The 20,933-nt window shown below is 43.5% G+C and overlaps 1 protein-coding gene across 2 annotated transcripts in view; it reads left to right on the forward strand.

The window, feature by feature from the left end:
* Window positions 1-20,933, forward strand: part of LOC128810291 (kalirin-like) — a 76,444-nt gene that overhangs the window by 41,010 nt on the left and 14,501 nt on the right. Inside the window, exons 13-18 of one of the 2 annotated variants that reach the window (XM_053983018.1) lie at window positions 70-241; window positions 4,160-4,398; window positions 5,260-5,507; window positions 8,709-8,832; window positions 18,904-18,931; window positions 19,375-19,546. In XM_053983018.1, coding sequence (XP_053838993.1) covers window positions 70-241; window positions 4,160-4,398; window positions 5,260-5,507; window positions 8,709-8,832; window positions 18,904-18,931; window positions 19,375-19,546 — 983 coding nt within the window. Of the gene's footprint in view, window positions 1-69; window positions 242-4,159; window positions 4,399-5,259; window positions 6,467-8,708; window positions 8,833-18,903; window positions 18,932-19,374; window positions 19,547-20,933 lie in introns of those variants that run through there. The other variant, XM_053983019.1, reaches the window with a different exon arrangement.

Consider the following 20,933-nt stretch of genomic DNA (forward strand, 5'->3'; position numbering starts at 1 on the left):
ACCACAGTTTTGATTCTTGTGTAATGTTAGCTCGTGCTCCTGTAAAATGCTTACCTTGGCTCATTTCAGATGAACTACCTTATCATTGAAGAAAATGTGGACAATGATCCCTGCAAGTTTGCTCTAATGAGCCGGGAAACATCAGAGAGAGTCATTTTGCAGGCAGCTAATCCAGAAATTCAACAAGCGTGGGTACAGGACATCAACCAGGTCCTGGACACACAACGCGATTTCCTAAATGGTACGTACGTGCTCTTTGTTCTGTTTCCCAAACTGTAATGCTGAATGGGATTTAGAATCTTAATGTCCTTGTTTCCTCTGTGAAAAAATTATTGAGCCACTTCTGCAGTGTCACTTGGGCTCATGTTCCTCAGGTCCCTCCATGGGTGTTGCTTTTGTTGGTGGTACTTTTGTACTGGGGTTTGCAGGGCTCTGTCACCTGTTGCTTTCCACTGTACAGTGAGATTTTAAATCTGAAGCCATCTCAAGATCATGTTGAAGCCAGGTTGTGCCACTGTGTCTACACAGCATCTCTCATTTACTCAGGGCAAGGTTTATCCCCAGGAGCCTCCTGTTAGACATCACTGTGTGCTACCAACTGAGGATGTGAGGTGGGATGAAGGCTGCCTCACCATGCATCCCTCTGCAGGTCCCAGCTCTGCAGGGCTGCAGCAGCTTTCAGTTAAAAAAAAAAAAAAAAAAAAAAACACAAAAGAGCAAGAAAACAGAGGCAAGGGCTTGTTTGTCCTAGGAACCATGGGAGCTGTGCATGAAAAGGGCCCTTTCCAAAGTATCAGCTTTGCTATAGAAATAGATCTGAGGTGGTGTGAAATAATATTTCAAATGAAAGCTATGTTTCAAAAAAAAAAAAAAGGTCTCAAAAACCAGACACATGCACAACCAACAAAAGTGTGTAATTTGAAAATACAGAGAAATCAAATTCAGTTAACAACTTCTGCTTGTTCCTGCTCCTGAGTGGATGAGAGTAAGAGAAGGGAACAGGACTAGACAAAGAATCTAAAAATAGTATCTCTTCTGTTTGTTTGGAAGCAACAAAGTAGCTTTGGATGCCTCCAAGACTGCTTTGCACTATTCATTTCAAAACAGCTTATTTATGGAGCTTATATTAGAGTTCTATATTTAATAGCTTAATATATGTTCAATAATAAAACATATTTGCTTGAATCAAGATGTTTGGGCTTGGCACAATATGTTAGGTATTGTGGTTTTTTGTGGGGGGGGAGTTTGTTATGTGGTTTTGTGGATTTTTTTTGTTGCAAAATGGGAAGAGGCTCTTTCAGTTCACATCCAAGCAAAGTTCCCCTTTTCTTCAATGTGGAGGTTTTAAAAATTTTAATTCAGCTTAATTTTACTTTTCAGAAGTTAACTGGGAAGTTAAAAGTTTTTGTGACAGTTCAGAATCTATGGCTGAGCTGAGCTGAGCTGAAAAGGGAAATATATTTCACCCATGATGCCACAACTTTATACTGGGTTTTTGTGACTTGGAATAGGAACAGCCTCATACAACCATTGCAAAATGATTCCTTAAATACACTGGTGAGATGAAGAGTCTAAGTGTTCCAGTTTGACCAGTTGGTACCAAAACTTGATGGGTTTATGACAGTGCAGTTTGCTTTGGAATTATTGGAATAAAAGTAAGTTCCACTAACAGTTAGCTGCAGACTGTTTTTTTAAAAGCCTTGTGAGAGCTCTGCAGGCACTAATGCAGGGTTTTTCTGTGCATTCCATATCTTTCTTGCTTGTTCTTTTTATTTTTTAAATATTCCATCTTATCTTCACAGAACTGCCCTGTGAGCCTCTTTTTCTACTGAGACATCTTCATGGCCCCTATTCAGCCTATCTTCTATGAGGCCAGCAAGCAATTTGATGGGTTAGGAACATAATCATCACTATCTCTAAGGCAAAAGTAAAAATAGATTTCTATTAAAACACAAGCTTAAGGATTTATCTTAAAACTATAAATAAGATCCAAGAAAATGATACAGTATCCAGTAGAGCCTGTCCAGTCCAGAATATTTTAAGTGGCTTTTAGAATGTAATCTTATTGAGTGTGACTAATCTTTAAATATGTTCTTTAGCTTTGCATTTCATTAAAGCAGATGTTTTCTGTCCTTAAAGTCATATTAAATCCACACTGAGCCAATGCTGTGTAAACTTAATAACAAAATATTCTCCTTGAGTTCTTGCCCAAGCTGTCTCTGATTTTTCTGTCTTCACCAGGGAAGTTCTAAAGAGTAGGGGCTATGTACAAAGCATGGAATTTTCATCCAAACTTAATTAATGTAAAAGTGTAATATTCAAGTTTTTTGTATTTTTCCATGGAAAAGTAAAAGCTGCTAAACTTGAGAAACAGGCTGTGCATGAAATGATGGGCTGTTGTGACTGTTCTTTAGGAAGCAAGCTGTAACGAAATTCTGTCACTGCTGGATATGTTTTATAAGGAAAATGCCATTCATCTGTACCTTCTTTTAATCATGTTTTGTGGGGGGAATTTGAGAGAGAAAGAGAGAACATGCAAGTAGATGGACACTTACTTTTGCCAGAAGCTTCTAAGAATACTGACAAATGTTTAACAGGAGGCTGGAAGCCAGGCATCACTGTAATAGTTCATGGTGGAATTAGTAATCAGAAATGGACACTCAACTAAATACCCTTTAAAAGTACTGAGTACAGTAGATTGTTTCAAGACAGATTGAGAAGTATCCATTCAGATCTTACTGCTAACTACCTTGCAGCCTTATTTACTGTATACAGGAGAAAAATGTCACTGTCAAAATCATTGTCAAAGTTCTCCCCAGCCTTCCTTGCCCTCTGTGGCTGGTCTGCAGCAGGACCAAATCATTTTCAGCTGCAGCTGAGGTAAGCAAGTGAAACTGGCAGTTACTGTGGCATAAATACAATCTGCTTTTGTGACAAGGGTCAGGTTTTAGACACAAGTAATCTTCCAGATTGCTACAGATCTGTATCTGTGTCCTTTTGAAGAAAATGGTGATCTGGCATCCTCCTTGATTTTATTTTTTTCCCAGTAATTTGTTCTTCAGTATGAAGTAATTTCTTGAGTTGTCCTGCCTTTCTTTGGAAGGGGAATGCTAGAGAGTGTGCTGTATGGTGCTGAGCTTTTCTGTTTTTCTTTCCTTTTCATTTTGTTGGGAAAGACATTCCTTCTGTTGTGGTTCCCTGGTGGGGCTGATGCTGTGACATTATGTCCTCTGTCTGCCTCTTGCTAGACTAGTCTCTCTGCATTCCAGTAGGTTTAGTCTGATGCATGTACACAGTATTAACTGACTATAAATCATCTGTTAAAGGCACATGACATGCAAAAAACCAAGCCCATAGGTCTGGGGCTGGTAGCCTGAGCCCAGCAAATCTACTCACTGTGAGTCCCAGCCCTGATCCTTTCTCCTCCAAACATAACAAATTATTCTTTATGATCTGGAATTTTTTCCTTCCATTTCCCAGTGCAAGCTCTCTCCATGCCTATAAAATCTACTCTCACAAGCAGACTTTATTTTTTATGGCTTATGAAGCTGTTTCGTGTTGCCTGTTGGGTGTTTTCTGGAGAGGTTTGGACTGCTGGGATTAATGTCTTGGTGCATCTATACTTCCACACTCGCTGGCCAGTTTCAGCAGTTTTCTTGAACCAAAGCAGTTAATGTAGAAAGCACATTGAGAGCCAAGTTGCAGTGCATCACATCTGAAGAGTATTTAATAGTCACACTTTCTTAGGAATATACAAATGAGACTTAGAGGTCTTGATCTGTGTTTTCTGATGTTAGCAAAATTCATTGCAAATGTGCTGTGCGCCTCTTAGTCAGGCTTTCATTTATTTTGACTACAGGATGTGATTAATTTGTGTGATTTCAAAGAAAATGAATGCAATTATGTATGCTATAAAGGGCAAACATTTTAGCCTACTCACAGTGTAGGTTAGAGAAGCTGTTCTTCACATCAGCATGGAGTGCTTGTGTTCTGTCTAGCCATGGACACGCCATGTGCTTCTATGGGTGGCAGCTCCTGTTCCTGTTTGGTTTGCAGCATATGAGTCTGTTCTGTTTGAACATCCCACCTGTTGGATCACCTCTGCAGCCCCTGGCAAGGCTGTTGGGAGCATGTGGCTGACTCTTGTCCTCTCTTGCAGCACTGCAGTCGCCCATCGAGTACCAACGCAAGGAGAACAGCTCGGCAGTGCTGCGGCCCCAGGCCGGCAGGGTCCCTCAGCCCAACACCAGGCCCCATTCTTCTATTCCAGTAGGGTCTGAGAAGCCTTTGAAGGCTACAAGCCGTAACCCATCTCTCCCACCCCTGAAGATATCTACCTCCAATGGCAGCACAGGGTATGAGCACTCACAGCCTGGAGACAAGTATGAACAAAGCAAGGTACTGAGCTCATCTAATAAAACATGATCTTACAGCCCATTTCTTGTACCACAGGTGATCCATGATGTTATCTTCTTTAGCAGCTAACCAGGTCAACAGGAATCAACATACTGAAGCAATGGGGTAACATGTGATTTGGGATTAAACAGCTCATGCAAAAGCCCTGGCATCCACATGGATGACACCTCATCTGGGAAACAGAGACAGAGCCTGACCCTTAAGTACTGATCTCGATGTTTTTCAGGGCACTGTGCTTGCAGATCTGGTGAACTAGATATCCATTTGCAGTACTGGCAGAAGTAATATTCAGGCTTCTCTGATAACCATTAAGCACCCACTTGTGAAAAAGTCTGTGGTAGGGAAGAGCTTACACCTTTTCCCACATAACAGCTCACAAGGTGCCAGCTAAAGGTATAGTTCGGGTACGTGTGTGCTGCACACAAACCACCAAAGAGTCAGTGGCCACCAACCATGTTTGGACCCTGCTGCTGTCTGAGGTTGACCAAAGCCACTTACCATCTGACCTATATTTAACTGTGAGTATTCACTCAGCTTCATTTGTCTTTCTCCCCGTTTGGCTCAGCACAGACCATTCATCTGTGACACCCCCACAATGAGAACACCCAGGGGCACAGTCCTTAGCAGCTTTGAAGTCTGATGTGAAATAGGAGACTGGTTTGTATTAGGTTACTGCCACCTTTCAGATCTTTAAAATTCTTTTCTGCCAATGTGAACTTCCAAGTGTTTTGTGTCCTTTTCCCTGGTCTGGTTAGGCTGGACATGAAGTAGTGGGATTGCTGCCAGAAAGGGCAGGTTCCTCCGCGCCAGCCGCTCACCGGTTTGTGTTGTGTCCGTTTGCAGACTGATTTGGGAGGGTGCAATGGGACCTCTTCCATGGTGGTGATTAAAGATTACTATGCACTGAAGGAGGATGAAATCTGTGTGAATCAAGGAGAGGTGGTTCAGATCCTTGCTATCAACCAGCAGAACATGTTCCTGGTGTACCAGCCTGCGAACGACCACTCTCCAGCTGCTGAAGGATGGATCCCTGGCAGTATCTTGGCTCCCCTCCCTAAATCCACTACAGATAATAGCGATGGAAGCATCAAGTAAGTGCCCTATTGGCTTCGCTGGGAGCACTATGTGGATTTTTTGAGGAAAATAAAATAAATGAATAAAAATAAACAAACCCAAATGGTAGGGAAATCCTGCTGATTTTTATCTACAGTGCCATTGGAACAAGCTGAGTGGTCAATCCGCAGCGTCGGGCAGCCATGGTGGATAGCTCGGGTTTTGCTTATTTTCATTTTGTGGGATTTTGTTTATACTTTGGAGAGAAATAAAACCATAGACAGTTAAAGATATGCTTTATGTGACACGTGACACCATTTTACACCAACATGGACCTGCTTGGACTGGACTTATATTTATGTTGTATTAAGTTACTAATCTATATATTGGTTATAACAGCATCTAGATAAAAAAAAAAAAAAAAACGCAAAAATCCAGGCTCTGTGTTGGACTGAGGTTTGCTTCTCAAGGAGGAGAGATTTTGTTGTCTATGGCAATTTCCTTGTACAGCTTGTATCTTCTTTTTTTTTTTTTTTCATTTGTTTTGGGTTTTTTTCTGTTTGCAGTAACTTTTGTAATATATTTTTTGGTTTGCAAGACCCCCATCCAAGTACATTCCTGTAAAAAGTATTTTGCACTATTTAAAAAAAAAGAAACAAACTCACATTGATGAAGTCAGGTTGTGCAATATAATGAATAGTCGCAATGTTCATCATTGTACCTGTAATGTAACTAATTTTAAATGTACTATTTTAAATATGTAAAATAAATTTTCACTATGAGCATGTTTTAATGAGGTAAAAGAATTAGTTTGACCCTTTTTTTTGTTTGATTTTGTTTTGTTTTGATTTTAATTTTGTTTATAATATTTTGTTGCTTATTTAACAAATGTGTGGATATATATTTTTCTTTTCTGATTTTTAGAAATTTGTCAGTCTGAAATGACTAATGCAAGGAAGTGGTTTTTTGGTATTAAATACAGAAGGTACAACCCTCATTTCAGTAATACCTGTTGATTTCTTTTAACATCTAAAATGACTAGATGGTAATGCATGATGTACGCTACAAATTGTGTTACCTTACACAAATACCTCGAGGCACAGAATTAAACACGAAGAAAGATTTTGTGACAGATTCACTAAAAATAATAACTTGATCTCTGCTGCCATTTCAGTTAAGAGAAATGATGACTTTACCTGTCAGTCAGTAATGAATGCTACCTGGAATTGCATGTTAAGCCAGAGGAATTACTTGGCACATCTCTTGCACATCCGCCACGGCCATTCCCGGGTTCCTCTCTAGCCACAATTTGCAACCACATGCCCTTAGAATCACCCACAGTACCAGACTCCTGGTGAAGACTGATTTCTTGGCAGCTGTACAGTAAAATTCTGCATCAAATTTTGTAGGCAGATGAATTGTGGCCAGTAAGGTGTAACAAAATTGAAAAATATATGAATTGTACTTCTTTGTTTCTCACTGCAGTGAGATTTAAATTCCTAAATGATTTTTTAGACTCAAACAGCTAAAACAACCCTGAAAACAAAAAGATGCTTGAACAATAGGATTCCTATGAGTAAAAAACAACCTGGAGCTGTGCTATCTTCAACCCTATCTTAGTTGAAGTAATAAAACTGTTTTTTCTGTGACAAATACTGTACACAAAATATATGGGCGATCCAGCAGTGTTGGCACCATGAATTATTCACCTATGTTCATTATATAGATCAGGGAGCCCCATCTGCCACGTTCTTGCTTCTTATATATCCTAAAGGAAAACATAACAGTCCTGAAGTGTTGGATGACTTCCCCTGCTGTGCAGTTCACATTTGGACCTTGTCCAGAAACGCCCAAATCCCAGTCAGCACTTGGTGCCTGTCTGAGCTGTGCAGGGTGCTCTGGTGCTCCTTGTGCTGAGACACAGCTGCCCATACAGGCTGAGCTAGTGCAGACTCTAATCCTGGTTGCAAAAACAGTTGTCATGACCCAGTTCAGTCTGGTGGCTGTGGCAGGGTTTGCTTGTTGTTTAACTGAGCTGTTGTACAGCTCCCATCAGGGGCTGAGGTAAAAGCAGAAGCGCGTAGGAGGCAGACGCAGTGTTCATGGGGGAGCGTCGGCTGTGTGGGGCATCCTTTGGGACCTACCTTGCTAACATACTGCGTTTTATTGGCATCACAGGTGATCCCTGGATTTCATACAACTTCCTTTGTAAAATGTATCAAGGTACTGTAGACGTGACATGTGCCAAACATTGGGCTTAAACATGCAAATCAAATTTGCATGACTTAAAGGTGGGCAGATGCTTTGAACCTGGATCCCAGCTCATCACACTGCTGTTTTGAGAGCTTTATGCTTTGGACAACATACCCCTCCCCAAATCCCCCTCAACCTGTCCACTATTTTAACCAAATGAAACCCATGTCAAGAAGTGTTTTGATTTTTTCTGATATCTGCTTTGATACGCAATTCTCTTGTCAGCACAGCATTGCTCTTAAAAAGGTTGATACTGGTCTTTTTTTATTTTTTTCCAAGAATAAGGTCATAGGAGCAATAATAAAGGGTGAAAAATTTACTGGAAATGGTGCCTGCTGTAATGCTAGCCAAAACCCATGACTGACTGATGTCCTCTTTAACTGGATTGGCAAAGTCAAATGGGAAATTCTTGGTCTTGAGAGACACAGTAGAGTTTGTTGTTCTAGGAAATTACTTATCTCTTGGAAAATTAATAATGCAGCTCCTATTTATTGAGCTGTTTGTGTTCTGAGCAACATGTAGTGATCAATGACTTGAATTCCTTAATTTTTTATGTTTATTATACTGAGTAATCTATTAGGACCATTCTTACATATTTATATTTGTTACACTACTTTCAACCAAAGAGACTAAGGACCAAGTTGGTAGCAAAATTAAAATAAATTTCTATTTGTGGCAATGCAAGACAAAGTCCCTGAAACCAGATGACCAAGTTTGAGTTGCCTGTGCTTCCATCATGGACATTTTTTTCCTGCTCCATGCATTTAAACAGCAAGTGTGGCACAACATCTGCTTTGCAGAACTCTTTGGTTTGGGTTTTAACTTCAGCTCTCATTGCTGAGATTGAAACAGGCATATTGCCTGCCAGTGGCTTTCACCTTCTAGGGAAATGCAGTAATTGCAAATGTGGATGCTGGTTCCCCTTTCCAAAACCTTTCTTCCTGCTATGATTTGCCATTTGATTGCTGCGTTTTTTGGTACAACAGGAAGTCATGTTCATGGCATACCCTGCGCATGAGAAAGCGGGCGGAAAAGGAGAGCAGTGGCAAAAATGAAGCCAATGGGCCACGTAAATCCAAGGATATTCTGGGGAACAAAGTCTCTGTTAAAGTGAGTAAGGCCATCTGAAAGCTCTGTGCTGCTCTCCTGCTTCCCATCCTTTCCACCCCCTGTAGCATCCTCTCCTGAGAGAGGGAGGGGGTGGCAATTTTGAGTTTTGGTTTTTTTGTTGTTTTGTTTTGTTTTTTTTCTTCAACTTCAGTTATCTTTTTTTTTTTTTTTTTTGGTCATTTTTTGTAGTATCCATTTTAGCAGGATTTTTGCATGCAAGATAAAATGCAGTCTTTGTTTTTTGTTTTCTTTTTCCTGGCATCACACATGCAAGTAAGTAATCCTCATTAAGAAACCCAACTAAATACATGGTGAAATAACTTAAAATTGGGACACTAGCAATTTACTGACCTCTGATCTAGCCTTGTCTGCAGCTTCATCAGAGCAGCTGCAGCAGTGAGAAAGCCACTGGGTGGAACAGTGGCCTTGCTGATGAGTTTTCTTTAGGTCAATATTTCACCAGATGTTGAGATAAGGGGTTCCCAGCCTGGGGATTCTTAAGGTTTTTGGTCTAGGGAGATGGTCTCAATGACCTTTTTCTTTCCATGTTACCAGACAGGGCAGAGGTGCTGACTCTCTCTTGCCAGGAGAAGGTCTCGTGTGTGTGTCTGTGTGTGTCTGTGTGTGTCTGTGTGTCTGCGTCTCTCTCTCTTTCTCTGAGATCTCCCAGTATGGAAAAGTTTGAGAACTGTGGGGTTAAGCTCCATCTCCTGCTCTGGGTGCCTGACTACTGTGCTCCAACTCAGAGGATCCACCCCTATAAACCGACCATGAGGCCTGCTCAGGACTAATCTGGGGCTTTCCCTCCCAACAGAGGCAAGCAAACACTTGTTGTGATTTTGACACAACCAAAGCCCAGCCTTGATTCAGGAAAGCACTTGAGCATGTCCTTTGGATCCACCCCTCTCCAGGAGAGTCCATGATGAAGTGTTTTCCTTTGCAGAGGCTTTCTGTCTTACAAGCCTGGTGCAATAGCCCTGGCATGTGCAAAGGGAGGAACCCTGACACTGCATCCCGGGCGCCCTCGCACCCTCCGGATGAGGAAGGACTGGGTCCGAGGGAAGCGGCTGCTCCAGCATGGTGGCACAGTTCTTCCTCCTCTTGCTTCCTCCTTGTTTTCACTACCTGAATGAACTGCAGAATCACTGCTGCTTCTCTGGCAAAAGCATGTCTTTGCCTTTGCTTCCTTTGTTTTGTTGTCAGTTTGTTTTTTGTTTGTGTTACAGGAGCATTTTCCCTACCGTTACCCATTTCCATGCTGCTCACAACTGTGCTGCTCTGCCCTGACTAACCAATCTCTTTTCTAATCTCTTGTTCTCTTTCTTCCTCTTCATGCTGCCAAACAAGGAGACAAACAGCTCAGAGGAATCAGAGTGTGATGACCTTGACCCCAATACTAGTATGGAGGTAGAGACAATCATCTTTGTGATTATTTTTTCCCAAAAACACGTCAGTTTTGAAATGCCTTTGCTGCAAGGGGAGTTGGTGGGTCTGTATTGCTCACAGACATGTGTGCCAATTTAGTGTGAGTCACAAAAAGTGTCAATTCTGGTTTTGCCAAGCCTTGAACTGGAGTTTGGCCTTCTTTTGTAGTGGGAGCAGTGGAGGGAGCTCAGAAACAAGCTCCTACTGAGCTGGAGACTCACGTAGCCAACCTGAGTCTCTGCTTCCCACCTGATACCTCCTTCCAACAATAATGCAAGTGTGTCAGCTGCTGATAAATGCAGCATCTTTCTGTATTAAAAACACCCTTTGCCCTAGCAATACACACTTGAGCTGCCAGCCAAATATTGTTGTACCACAGCCAGCACTTTGTCTAGACAATCAGAAAAGATGTTTCCCTTTTCTCTTAGCAGAGTGGGAATTGCATTTCTGTCAAGGTACTGAAGGAGAATAGTAAAACCAGTTGTGTGAATGTACTTGTATCTCAGGGAAGGCTGATGCAGATGGGTGGACCCAAATTACACTACACTATGCCACTGTTTTTCCATTGTGAAACCACCAGTTCTAGTGGAGTGCCTTGTTGAGAGAGCCTAGAGAGCTTAAAATCATGAAGAGCTCTGTGTCTGATTCTCCTCAATTAAGATCTAGCAGAATCCTTGGGGTTTTTCCTCCTGTTTATAGTGACCACACAAAGCATTTCTGTACATTTTTCCAAGGCTGAAAGAAGTTCCTGCTGAAACAGGCAAGGACATGGTTCAGAGTGATGGTGATTTTGTGGTGATGACAGGACAGGTCACTGGAGAACAGAGATATCTGTGTCCTAGCAGATCTCCTGGATGCTGTCAGCCAGGCTGCACTATAAACATTCTGCAAAAGAAAGCTGATCTTCCTCCTGAAGGGAAAATAAAAAGAGGGGGGAGTGTATTGAGGTGCACCACCTAGGCAGTTAACCTGAAAGCTCACTTTTATTTTAATTGTGTTGGGATGTGTACAAAAGGAAAGCTTTTGACCCAGCTGACATCCTGGAGATTGAATGGTCCTCACCTCTAAAGCTGCATTACTCTCAGGAGTGTGCTTACATTTTCAAAGAGTGTTTTGCCGGTCACAGGTAATATCTGGAAGTGTATGTATTTGTTATAAGGCATTGCCCTTTATTACACATAAGTCTGTGTAATTTTCCTATGCTGAAAATTGTCCTCTGGAGCAACAGGTGGCTGAGACAAGGGTGATTGTGCAGAGCTGGGTGAAAACTGTTCTTTTGCAGAGGATTTCTGTGTTTTGACTTTGTTCAACAGGAAGAAAAACAGTGGTTTAGAATTTCCAGTGGGAGGTATCTGAATCCTTGCCTTGATAGCATTTCTAGTCTTTCTGATGGCTTGATTTTGGTTTCTACCATGGTACAGTCTGCCATGGTAGAGAAAAAAAGCCTTTCTGTTTAAACCAGAAGACACCAATGTGAAGTCTCAGCTATGGTATCAGTCTGCTATTGGGGGAGTAACTGTGTGCCTTCTGTGTGACTATTTACACTCAGAAAGCCCCATCCTGCATCTCCCAGGTCACTTACTGGAGGTGACAGTGCCACTGCACTGCAGTCCCCAGAAGCCACAGTATTCCTTATGGCTTGGAAAGCTCAAGTTTGCTTCTGGCAAAACTCCCTGTGGCCGAGCAAATATTTAAAACGGCAAAGGAAGAGAAAATAAGAGAACAATTGTGGGGGTGACTTACTAAGGTCACACTGCCCTGCAAGGAGCAGCACAGCCCTTGTTTTGTGCTGGTTTTAGTACATCTGCAGCCAGGATTGAGTGTGGTTATCTTGTTGGTTTGGCTAAGAAATACTGGGGGGAAGGGATTGCTGATAGCCAGTATAAACTAAATAAAGTCATCTGGAGGGAGCAGAGCAAGGGCAGATTCATAAAATGCTGGTGAAGCCCTAGAAGAGGCTGTGGGGAAGTCTGGTCTGTAAAGGTCTGAGGTATTCACCTACTGGAAGCCACGACTGCTCTCCCTTTCCCTTCATTATGAGTGTTTTGATTCTCCTTTCCAAACATATTAAAATAAATGGGCTATATTACAGCCTGGGAGGCCAAAGTCTTCTTTCATTAAATCAGAGGCAAAACAAGCTAATTCCAACACCAGAGCCTGATTCAGGGCTTCACTGATCTTCTAGGCCTCGTGTGCTGGGCTTAGATAACTTAAACAGCTGTGCTACCCCTCCAGCCCAACCTGTGTGTGCAGTGAACATCTGCATCTCACCTGGCTTTGCTTTCCCTGCTCTGTGTGGAATGTCCACTGATGAGTTCCCAGGGCAGCTGGAGACAACGTGACAGCCCAAGGTGCCAGAACACCTTGTGCTCACACATGGCCAGGCTTGTGAGGGGCTGGGAGTGGTGACAGAAGAGCTGTGTCCCAGCCAGCAACACTCAGAGGTGCCTTTCCTGTGTCACTAAGGTGGAGTCATCACTACAGGCAGGTAATAACAGGGCCAGTCACCTGGCTTCTCATACAGGACTGTGACCCCTCACATGCCTCTTCTTCCCATCGTGCACGAGAACGTGCACCCAGTGCTAGAACACAGAGAGCAGTCTCTAAATGCAAAGCAGACATACTAATTACCTGGAAATGTGGGTGCAATTTATCTCCACCCTACTTCCTGCACAAGAAGTCAGTAAGCTGGTCCTAGTACCCATGGAGTCCCACAACTACTGTGACCTTTCGGATCTGGCTTTGTTTGCTATTTATGAAATATCACAGTGGATTCCATTCAGTAGATCCCAGTTTTCTGAAAGCACTTTGCCTGTGTTTCAAGGGAACACAAAGACAGAAGGAAATGTGGAAAACATATATTGTGGGAGCAGGAAACAAATTCTGGGTGACTGTTTAAAAGAGCTAAAATTCTACTACTGGTTTTTTGTTCACACAGGCCTTGGAGAATTTCCTATACTTTGTAGCTTTGACTAGAAATAGCATCTCTTGGTGACTGTTTTTTTTTCCCTTGTTTATTAATATGTAATGAAAATGCATAAAGATGGAAATGAAGTTTTATTTTTTTTTTCCCCCTAGTTTTCTGCTTTGTGCTGTAGTTTCATAAAACAGGAGGCATGAACTTGCCCATTAAGTATGTGAGAGTAGGAGCAGGCACTTAAGGGCCACGTGAGTGACAGGAGTAACCTGCATTTAAAGATGATCAGAGACTCTCTTTCCACATGTCTGTAGTTAACTGCACAGGGACAGGCAACTCCACTTCTGGGAAGATGTATGCCCTTGTGAATCAGTATCCACACCCAAGTCTGGGGTCCTGGACAATGACACAACTAATTGTCCTACAATTCTGTGTTGTAACATCTCATGGGGTTGCAGTATTGCTGAGGGGTCACAAGGCAGCTGAGCAGATGCCATCAGCTCAGCTCTCATCTAAGGGAATCTTCCAGCAGTCAGAAGATCTGACTGAGCTAAACCTCACTAAATCCAGCAGCAGCTCCTCCCAGCTTTAGGGTGGACCTCAGGTGCAGGGTTCTGACATGGCTCCAGACGTGTTGCACAACTCCAGCTGCAGTGGTACAAGTGCTGTTGGTGACACACGTCTGTCACTGAGCCTCTGGTGTCTGTTCCAGTGTCTCTGCTGTTCAAAGCAGAGATGAAGCCCAGGCCAAGTCACTGGAAGTGCCATCATTAGATTAGTGAGCTGAGCAGTTGCCAAGGTACGTACGTTGGGCTTCCTAATCTCTTTTTTTTTCAGTTGTGACATTTTAGCATGTCAAGAGCTACTCAGAGACACTTAGACCAAGATAAGCACTAGGAAACATGCACTGTGGAAGAAATATTGTGTTAGCACCCCCACAGTCCATGTGGTTGAGTAAGTAATGTTTTGGTGGATACAGCACTGGCTCCAAGTCACCACGCAGCTCAGGCCAAGAATTTCCAAGTGCTTTATGCCCTCACCCCCTGGCTGAGGTTGTCCACCTCCAGAGTAGATCTAACACTCTCCTGGCAAAATCTTCTTACAATACTGTAAGAAAGTTTTTCCTGGTCTGTTACCACAGTGTCAATGAGTACAATCCTGGGAATTTCCCTGGAGTAGCCTCCATGGGCAACACCGCTGTCCTGCTGCCCTGAGTGGCCAGGGGTTGCTGAGACAGACCAGAAAGGTGGCTCATCAGGTGTGACCTAGCCTGAGCCAGCAGCACAGACATGGGGGATTAGCTTTTGGAAAAGTAAGAAATTACCTACTTCATCTGCAGGAAGGTGTAGGGTGCTACAATACAGTGCCAAGGAGATCCCACAGGTACAGCCATGGAAGTCACCAGCCATTAGGGCCAGGCAGCAAGAACATGAGGCAAGAGGGCTTCTGCTCTGCACAGATGCAGTACAGCATCCCTTGTGCCTTCCCCATTAGTCCCAAAGGCAGCTGAGCCCATCCACGCTGGTGCCAGAAGGCATCCCCCATCCCTGACAAAAGGCTGACATCATGGGATGCTTCATTAGATGCCATTCTAAATTTTCCCTTTGGTAGCCTCTATCCATCTGTGGTGGAATCCTTATCTGCTCATTTTATCAAGAAATTTCTCAAGTTAATTTGTTTCTTTTTTGGTGGAGGGAAGGCTGGTGACACTGTGAGCCTGTCATCCTGAAGGTCTCAAAGTAAAGTTGACCTAGCTGGAGATGGGTGGTAGATATTTTCCTAAAAATTAGAATTCACCTAGTTTCTCTCTAATTAATTTCATTTTTTTTTCAGAGAATCGTAAGTTTTGGTCATGAGTGAGGTAGCAAGGAACATGCTACCGACTCTGCTACCAGCATGAGCAAATGTGTCAGTATTGTATTTTAGCTCAGTGACCAAGAGGTGCCATGAAATGGTTTACAAAATGCTCAGCTGCTTGTCTTGGAGTAAACATGCCCTCTGCTGTTTAGGTGAAGCACCGACCTTGTTACAGAGGGCTTGGTTTGCAGACTATTCTTATGCTTTGGGGAAAAAGTAATATTCTCACTCCTGGCTTTGATATGTTCCCTTAAAATGGGATTGAAACATGGCACTGGAAAAATCTGGGCATCTGCTGGGCCCTTCTGTGCACTGGTGTGTGTGGGCTGGGTGTAATCCTTCCAAGTGGGGTAGGCATGGCAAGGACCCCCCTGCACTGGAGAAACAAACCCTGGCCAAGATGAGAACCCTCTCAGGCAGCCGAGCTGTGTTTGCAGAGTGTTTTGGGACTGGCCACTGGTGTGGCAGGATGGCTTCTCCCTCCCCACCAGATAAAGCATGTGTGCACAAGTGAAAGATAAGATTATGCTAAGAATTAGGGCAGTTAGAGTCGCTTTGCAAACGAGCTTTGCAGCTACTGATGCAGATGCCTTTCTATCTTTATAACATCAGCTTAACGGACCAGGAAAAATACTGCAAAATACTGAGTTTCTGGAGAGGCACCCATGCTACTTTTCTAAAGCTTGACTGTTAAGTTACACTTAATTGACCTAGATGTAAGTCACTTTGATCCCTGCAGGTCCCCAAAGGCATTCAAGTATATGCCTTGTGTGCCTTTCTTGGTCTGAGCCCTGAAACAGCGCAGGCTGGAAGAGGGAGAAGCAAGGTCTATTTCTGGCTTTTTATTGAATAGCCCTGACCTGTCTTCCCATTCCTTTATCTCACCGCCCTTCCCTCCAGCTGCTTGGCTTTGCCTGGTCAGTGTTAGACCCCACATTACTTGAGCAGAGGCCATTTCATGTTCTGCCTTTTGTTACTTTGCATAGGATTTCCATTTTCAGATGTCACCATATGGGAAACAAACTCTCCTGGCCACAGAGGGGAGAAATTCTAACCTGCTCTGGGCCATGCAACAGGTATTTCATCCAATTAAAAAAACAAAAATCTACCTCATCTCAATTAAAATTATGTTTCCAGGGAAAAGAGCACATATGTGTTTCTTACATACAGTGCAAACTGAGTTTGATCCCTTTAGGGTTTGTGTTAGCATAAGACCCTGGGCCACCTTCCCCTGCTCATGGCCACTGTGGCCACAGGTGCTCAGCTGAGGGCTGGGTTGTGAGATCCTCATTCAAACTGCTGCAGAATGAGTGGGCAAGTGTATCCACGAGGGGATCCAGCCCTGGATGGCTGGAGGCTGTGTGGAGAAGCAGTACATGAGCTCCCATCCTCTGAGGGCAGTGAGGACACACTCTGGAGCTCCCATTCTCCATCCCCGGGGATTACAAACCTATTTGGCAAATGAAGAAATTGTCTCCAAAGGTCTTGCACTTAATCTAGAAGGACTCTATGGAGGCTGCCATCTCCTGCCATCCAGCCACAGTCCAGGAACCTGGCCAGCCTGCAGGGAGAGGCAGCAGAACCCCAGGGCCTGGGAGCAGATGTGTGAACCACAGAGCCGGCCCCTGGATGCAGATCTGGCTGTGAACCTTTGCTTTCCCATTTCTGCCCTTCTTACCCCATCATTTGACACCCTCCTTCAAAACAGAGGAAATCCCATTCCCTAATAAGGTGCTGTATTAAATCACTTAAATGTTCTCCTGCAGGCAGACACTTATTTTTGACAAAGCTTACAGCAGGCTAAAGCTGTGCTGTGGCTGTGGGGTGTTCTTAGGTACCATTTGATTAATTAACAGATGAAGTTTTGGAAAAGAAAATGTAAATTTTGCCCACAGACTCTTCCATAGTATGTTGCAGAGATAATTTTCTTTCTGCTATTCCCATAGTGAGGCAATGAAAAAAATTTGGTAAGGCAATTATTATAAATTATTGTACCTTGAAAGTCACTAGAAATGTAAAATTATTTATTTATAGGGATATCTATGACATTCATCTTTGTAGTTGCTTCTTCTAATGAATCCTTTAGAGTAATAAAATTAATATAAAGTGTTAACTAGTGTTTCTTTCTCCTGATCTCTAATCCTACAGGGATGGAGATCAATGAATAATAAGGGAATTTAGTGCATGCTGCAGGGAAGGAAGGGGAGAGCTTTGGAGAATGGATATTTCAGTTAAGTCAAACACCACAAAAATGAAGATGTATGTGCAAATGAGCCAGTGCCTGGGGTTACTCAGCTGAAAAGTAGATGGTGTCTCTGAGTGAAAGTGGCAAGCAATGGTTATCCACAAAACAGCTTTTTCTTCCTTTGCTGTGTTGTGTGAGAGATACAACTTAATCACAAAGATCCATGTCTCTTTCTTTTCACATGCACAGACAGGACAGAGGATGTTTTCCACCCAGTACTCCATTGTGCCACAATTCCTTCCTGTCTGCAGAGTCCAGGGGGCTGTGTGCGAGTCCTGGAGCTGCTCCCCAAACCCCTGGGCACTGCCCAGCTGCACCCTTCAGAGGGACTTTGTCTTTCCCCATTATGCCTGCTTCCTTTGGGCTTTGTGGTGGTGGTAGGGAAAAACAGATCCTGAGGTCTCAGTGCTGGTACCAGAGCTTTGCCTGGGGCTGCGAAGAAATGCTGTGAAACCAAAATGAACCTGAATGTGCCCAAATGCCTCCTTGAATGGCACCCTGAGCCATCGACCTTGGAAAACTATATATAAAGCCAAAATGTAAATATAAATATTGAAGATGTATCTACTCTATTTTGAAGGGTTATTGCTTCTGGTTTGTGGCCTGGTTTCTGAGCCTCTGCAAAAACCTCCTATCAGCTTTGGCAGGCCATGAATTAGGTCACTGCCTCATTGACATCTTCCAAAATAGCTCTGGAATAAATAGCAACAGAAATATTTAAGGCAAGATAAACCACGTTGGTGTTTATGGTTGAACACAAAATGGCTTGAACATTAAATTATTAGATTGAATTTGAATAACAAGGCCTTATGAGATTAATAAAACAGTTAATGAGGCTAAAACTTCTATACTATTGTACACCACAGTGTAGTTAGGATCGATTCTGTAAGAACTCAGTGGCATTGTCTTTGCTTTTTCCACTCTTGCTTCCAGAGTTACATTGGCACACAGAGACCAGAGACTAACCGTAGCTTTTTAAGTCTTTCCTAACTTGGTCAATTAACTAGTTAGATAAAATAACTCCTAGTTATCCATACCTACTTTCAAGCTGGAAAGTTTCCCAGCAGTCCAATGAAATAAGTGAATTTTCACTCATGTTAATAGACCAAGAATTGTTGCAGGACTGATCTTTGACAGTGGGCAAAATAAAGTATTTATGGTGCTTTACCTTTTTTCTCCTGAAGCTGAGCACAAGTTAAAAGACATTCCCTCAAATCTGATTAGTGGCCATAGTGCTGGTGACATGCCCCAGGCGTGTGGTGACTGCAGGTGCTGTGTGACACAGGTCTGGAGCCAGGCACAGGGGGTGCACAAACACCTCTGGGAAGAGCTGATGGCTTCATCATTATCACATAGACAAAGAGGAAGCATGTCCACCCTCCTCAGCCTTGGTGCAGTGCCTGTTACCTTTGATGCTTTTTCAGGGTTCAAGAAGCCATAGCTTTCATTTACTTTCCCACGTGTGTTATCACTGGAGCTTGCTGCACCTGCTGGTTGTTAGAAGGTGCTTATTACCGCTGCAGCACTTCTGCAGTTCTGGTCAGAGTCACCATGGTACCTTGTGAAAACAGATGCCTCTTTGTCACTGTCTAGGAAATAAATGCTTGTATCTCTTTGTATTTTTCAGATAATCAACCCCAATTTCATCCAAGAAGGTGAGTTAAGGACAGCTGTGCCTCAGTTGGGATTTACTCTGGTGCCACAGCATGCTCTGCACCTAGCAGCATTTGCAGCAAAGGCAGCTCTCTGCTGCTCAGTCCCCAGGCAAAGCAGGCTTCCTGCTGGCTGCTGGGCTCAGACAGCCTGGGGCCACAGGCCAGGCTGAACCCCCCAGACCTGCTCTCTCAAAATCCCACCTGCCAGAGCACAAGGCTGGGGATGAACACTCCCCTCTACCTCCTTCTCTGAGCTGTAGACAGCTGGCTTTTACTGGAGGGCAGTTTCAATGACATAATCCCAGGACTCCCAGCTGTTTGGGACCCAGATCCCATAGTTCATCCTATAATGTATTCTCTAGCCTTGTATGACTCTAGACATCCTCACCTGAAGATTTAAAGAGGTGTTGTGCATGTGTCCCCATGTTTTTTTTTTTTTACAGTGGCTCCAGAGTTTCTTGTGCCATTAGTGGACATCACCTGCCTGCTTGGGGACACAGTGATGCTGCAGTGCAAAGTCTGTGGGCGACCCAAACCAACAATAACCTGGAAAGGACCAGACCAAAACATCCTTGACAATGACAACAGCACAGCCACTTACACAGTGTCATCCTGGTAAGGTCCTGCCTGTGGATCCCAACATAGCTGGTCCTGATGGTTGTGTTACCCTCAAATGTGGCACCAGCCTGGCTACAATACTCATTAGGATGCGGTTAATTAAGTGTGGCATGGCATGTGAGCACATCAATGTGGCAAACATTGGCTGGAAAGGCTCAGACTTTAGGGCAGGGGTAGCTGTATTTGTTTCCCAAGCTGATGTACGGTATATCCACAAAATGCTGCTGGCAGATGTGGGCTTGCTCCCGTTGACTTCCTAAGCCAGCTGCAAGCCAGAAGCCAGAATGTTTACAACCTGTTAGTTTGGCTAGTATTGCCTCTGCTGGGGCTTCTCGGCTTGAGTTTGATGCCTTGATCTCCTTTGGGAGTCAAGCAAAGCCCTCACCAGCTTGCAATACCCCTATCACTGGGTGTTTTCTCATCTTACTGGCAGTGGTGGGGTTGCAGTTTTCCTGAGCCTTTCCTCAGCTGTTCCTAAAAAAGCCCAGATGTGCTCTGGGAAGGCTATATCTGGCTGTGCTTGGACAGAAAGATGCTTGTCATAATGTTCCTGGCTTGGCTAGCAGAGAGAAAAACTATCTTTACAACAAGCACTGGGAAGATTCAGAAAGATCTGGAGTTTAATTCAGGTCAGGTAACAGCCTGCTGCTGGATGCTCATCTGCAGCTTATATAAGAAATTTGGGCCAAACTGCAGTGGAAATCTCCAGGAGGCAATCTTTCATTTGAACTTTTCAGCACTTCTGGCTCAGGCTGAAATGAATCCAGGGAGTACAAAGTCACTGAAAATGAAAAAAGAACAGTAAGAGAGAAAGGATTTTACATGTTTAATAAAAAAAACCCTTACATCTGATCAAGAGCTTCCTTCAGAGACCATTGGCTTGTGCAGCTGTCCCAGAGCATCCAAAATTGTCTTTAGCTGTTGCTCAGTAGATCTCCTAATGCCTTATCTTCAGCCTCTGCCTAGTCTTGGGATGGGGGGATATTTCCATACAGGGTTCTGGTTTTCATCACAGTCCTCTTCCTGTTGGCCCCTGTGCACTATCAGCACTTGTATTGTCTTGTTACTCAAATAATCTTCCCAGTGAAGACACTGCCTGCCAAGCAGAGGCCTAGCAGATCAGTGGCTCTTACAAATCTTGCTGGCACGAGTGTGTGGATTTCAGGGAGAGGGGATATTTCTGTCCTGTTTTAAACCAGCACAGTCAGACCAGCAAAAGCTTCAGAGTCCAGACAGTTATCCCAGCAACCGTGTCCTTCTGCAGTACCCAACAGATTAAGCATTCAAGAACTAGCCTAGTTTTGCCATCAAGGGAACTTGTTGTTGGCTCTAAGCTGGGTGTCCAGTACAGCTAAAACAGTTACACAAACAAAATCCTTTCATT

Source organism: Vidua macroura, chromosome 7, assembly GCF_024509145.1.
Source record: "Vidua macroura isolate BioBank_ID:100142 chromosome 7, ASM2450914v1, whole genome shotgun sequence".
Taxonomy (NCBI): Eukaryota; Metazoa; Chordata; class Aves; order Passeriformes; family Viduidae; genus Vidua; species Vidua macroura.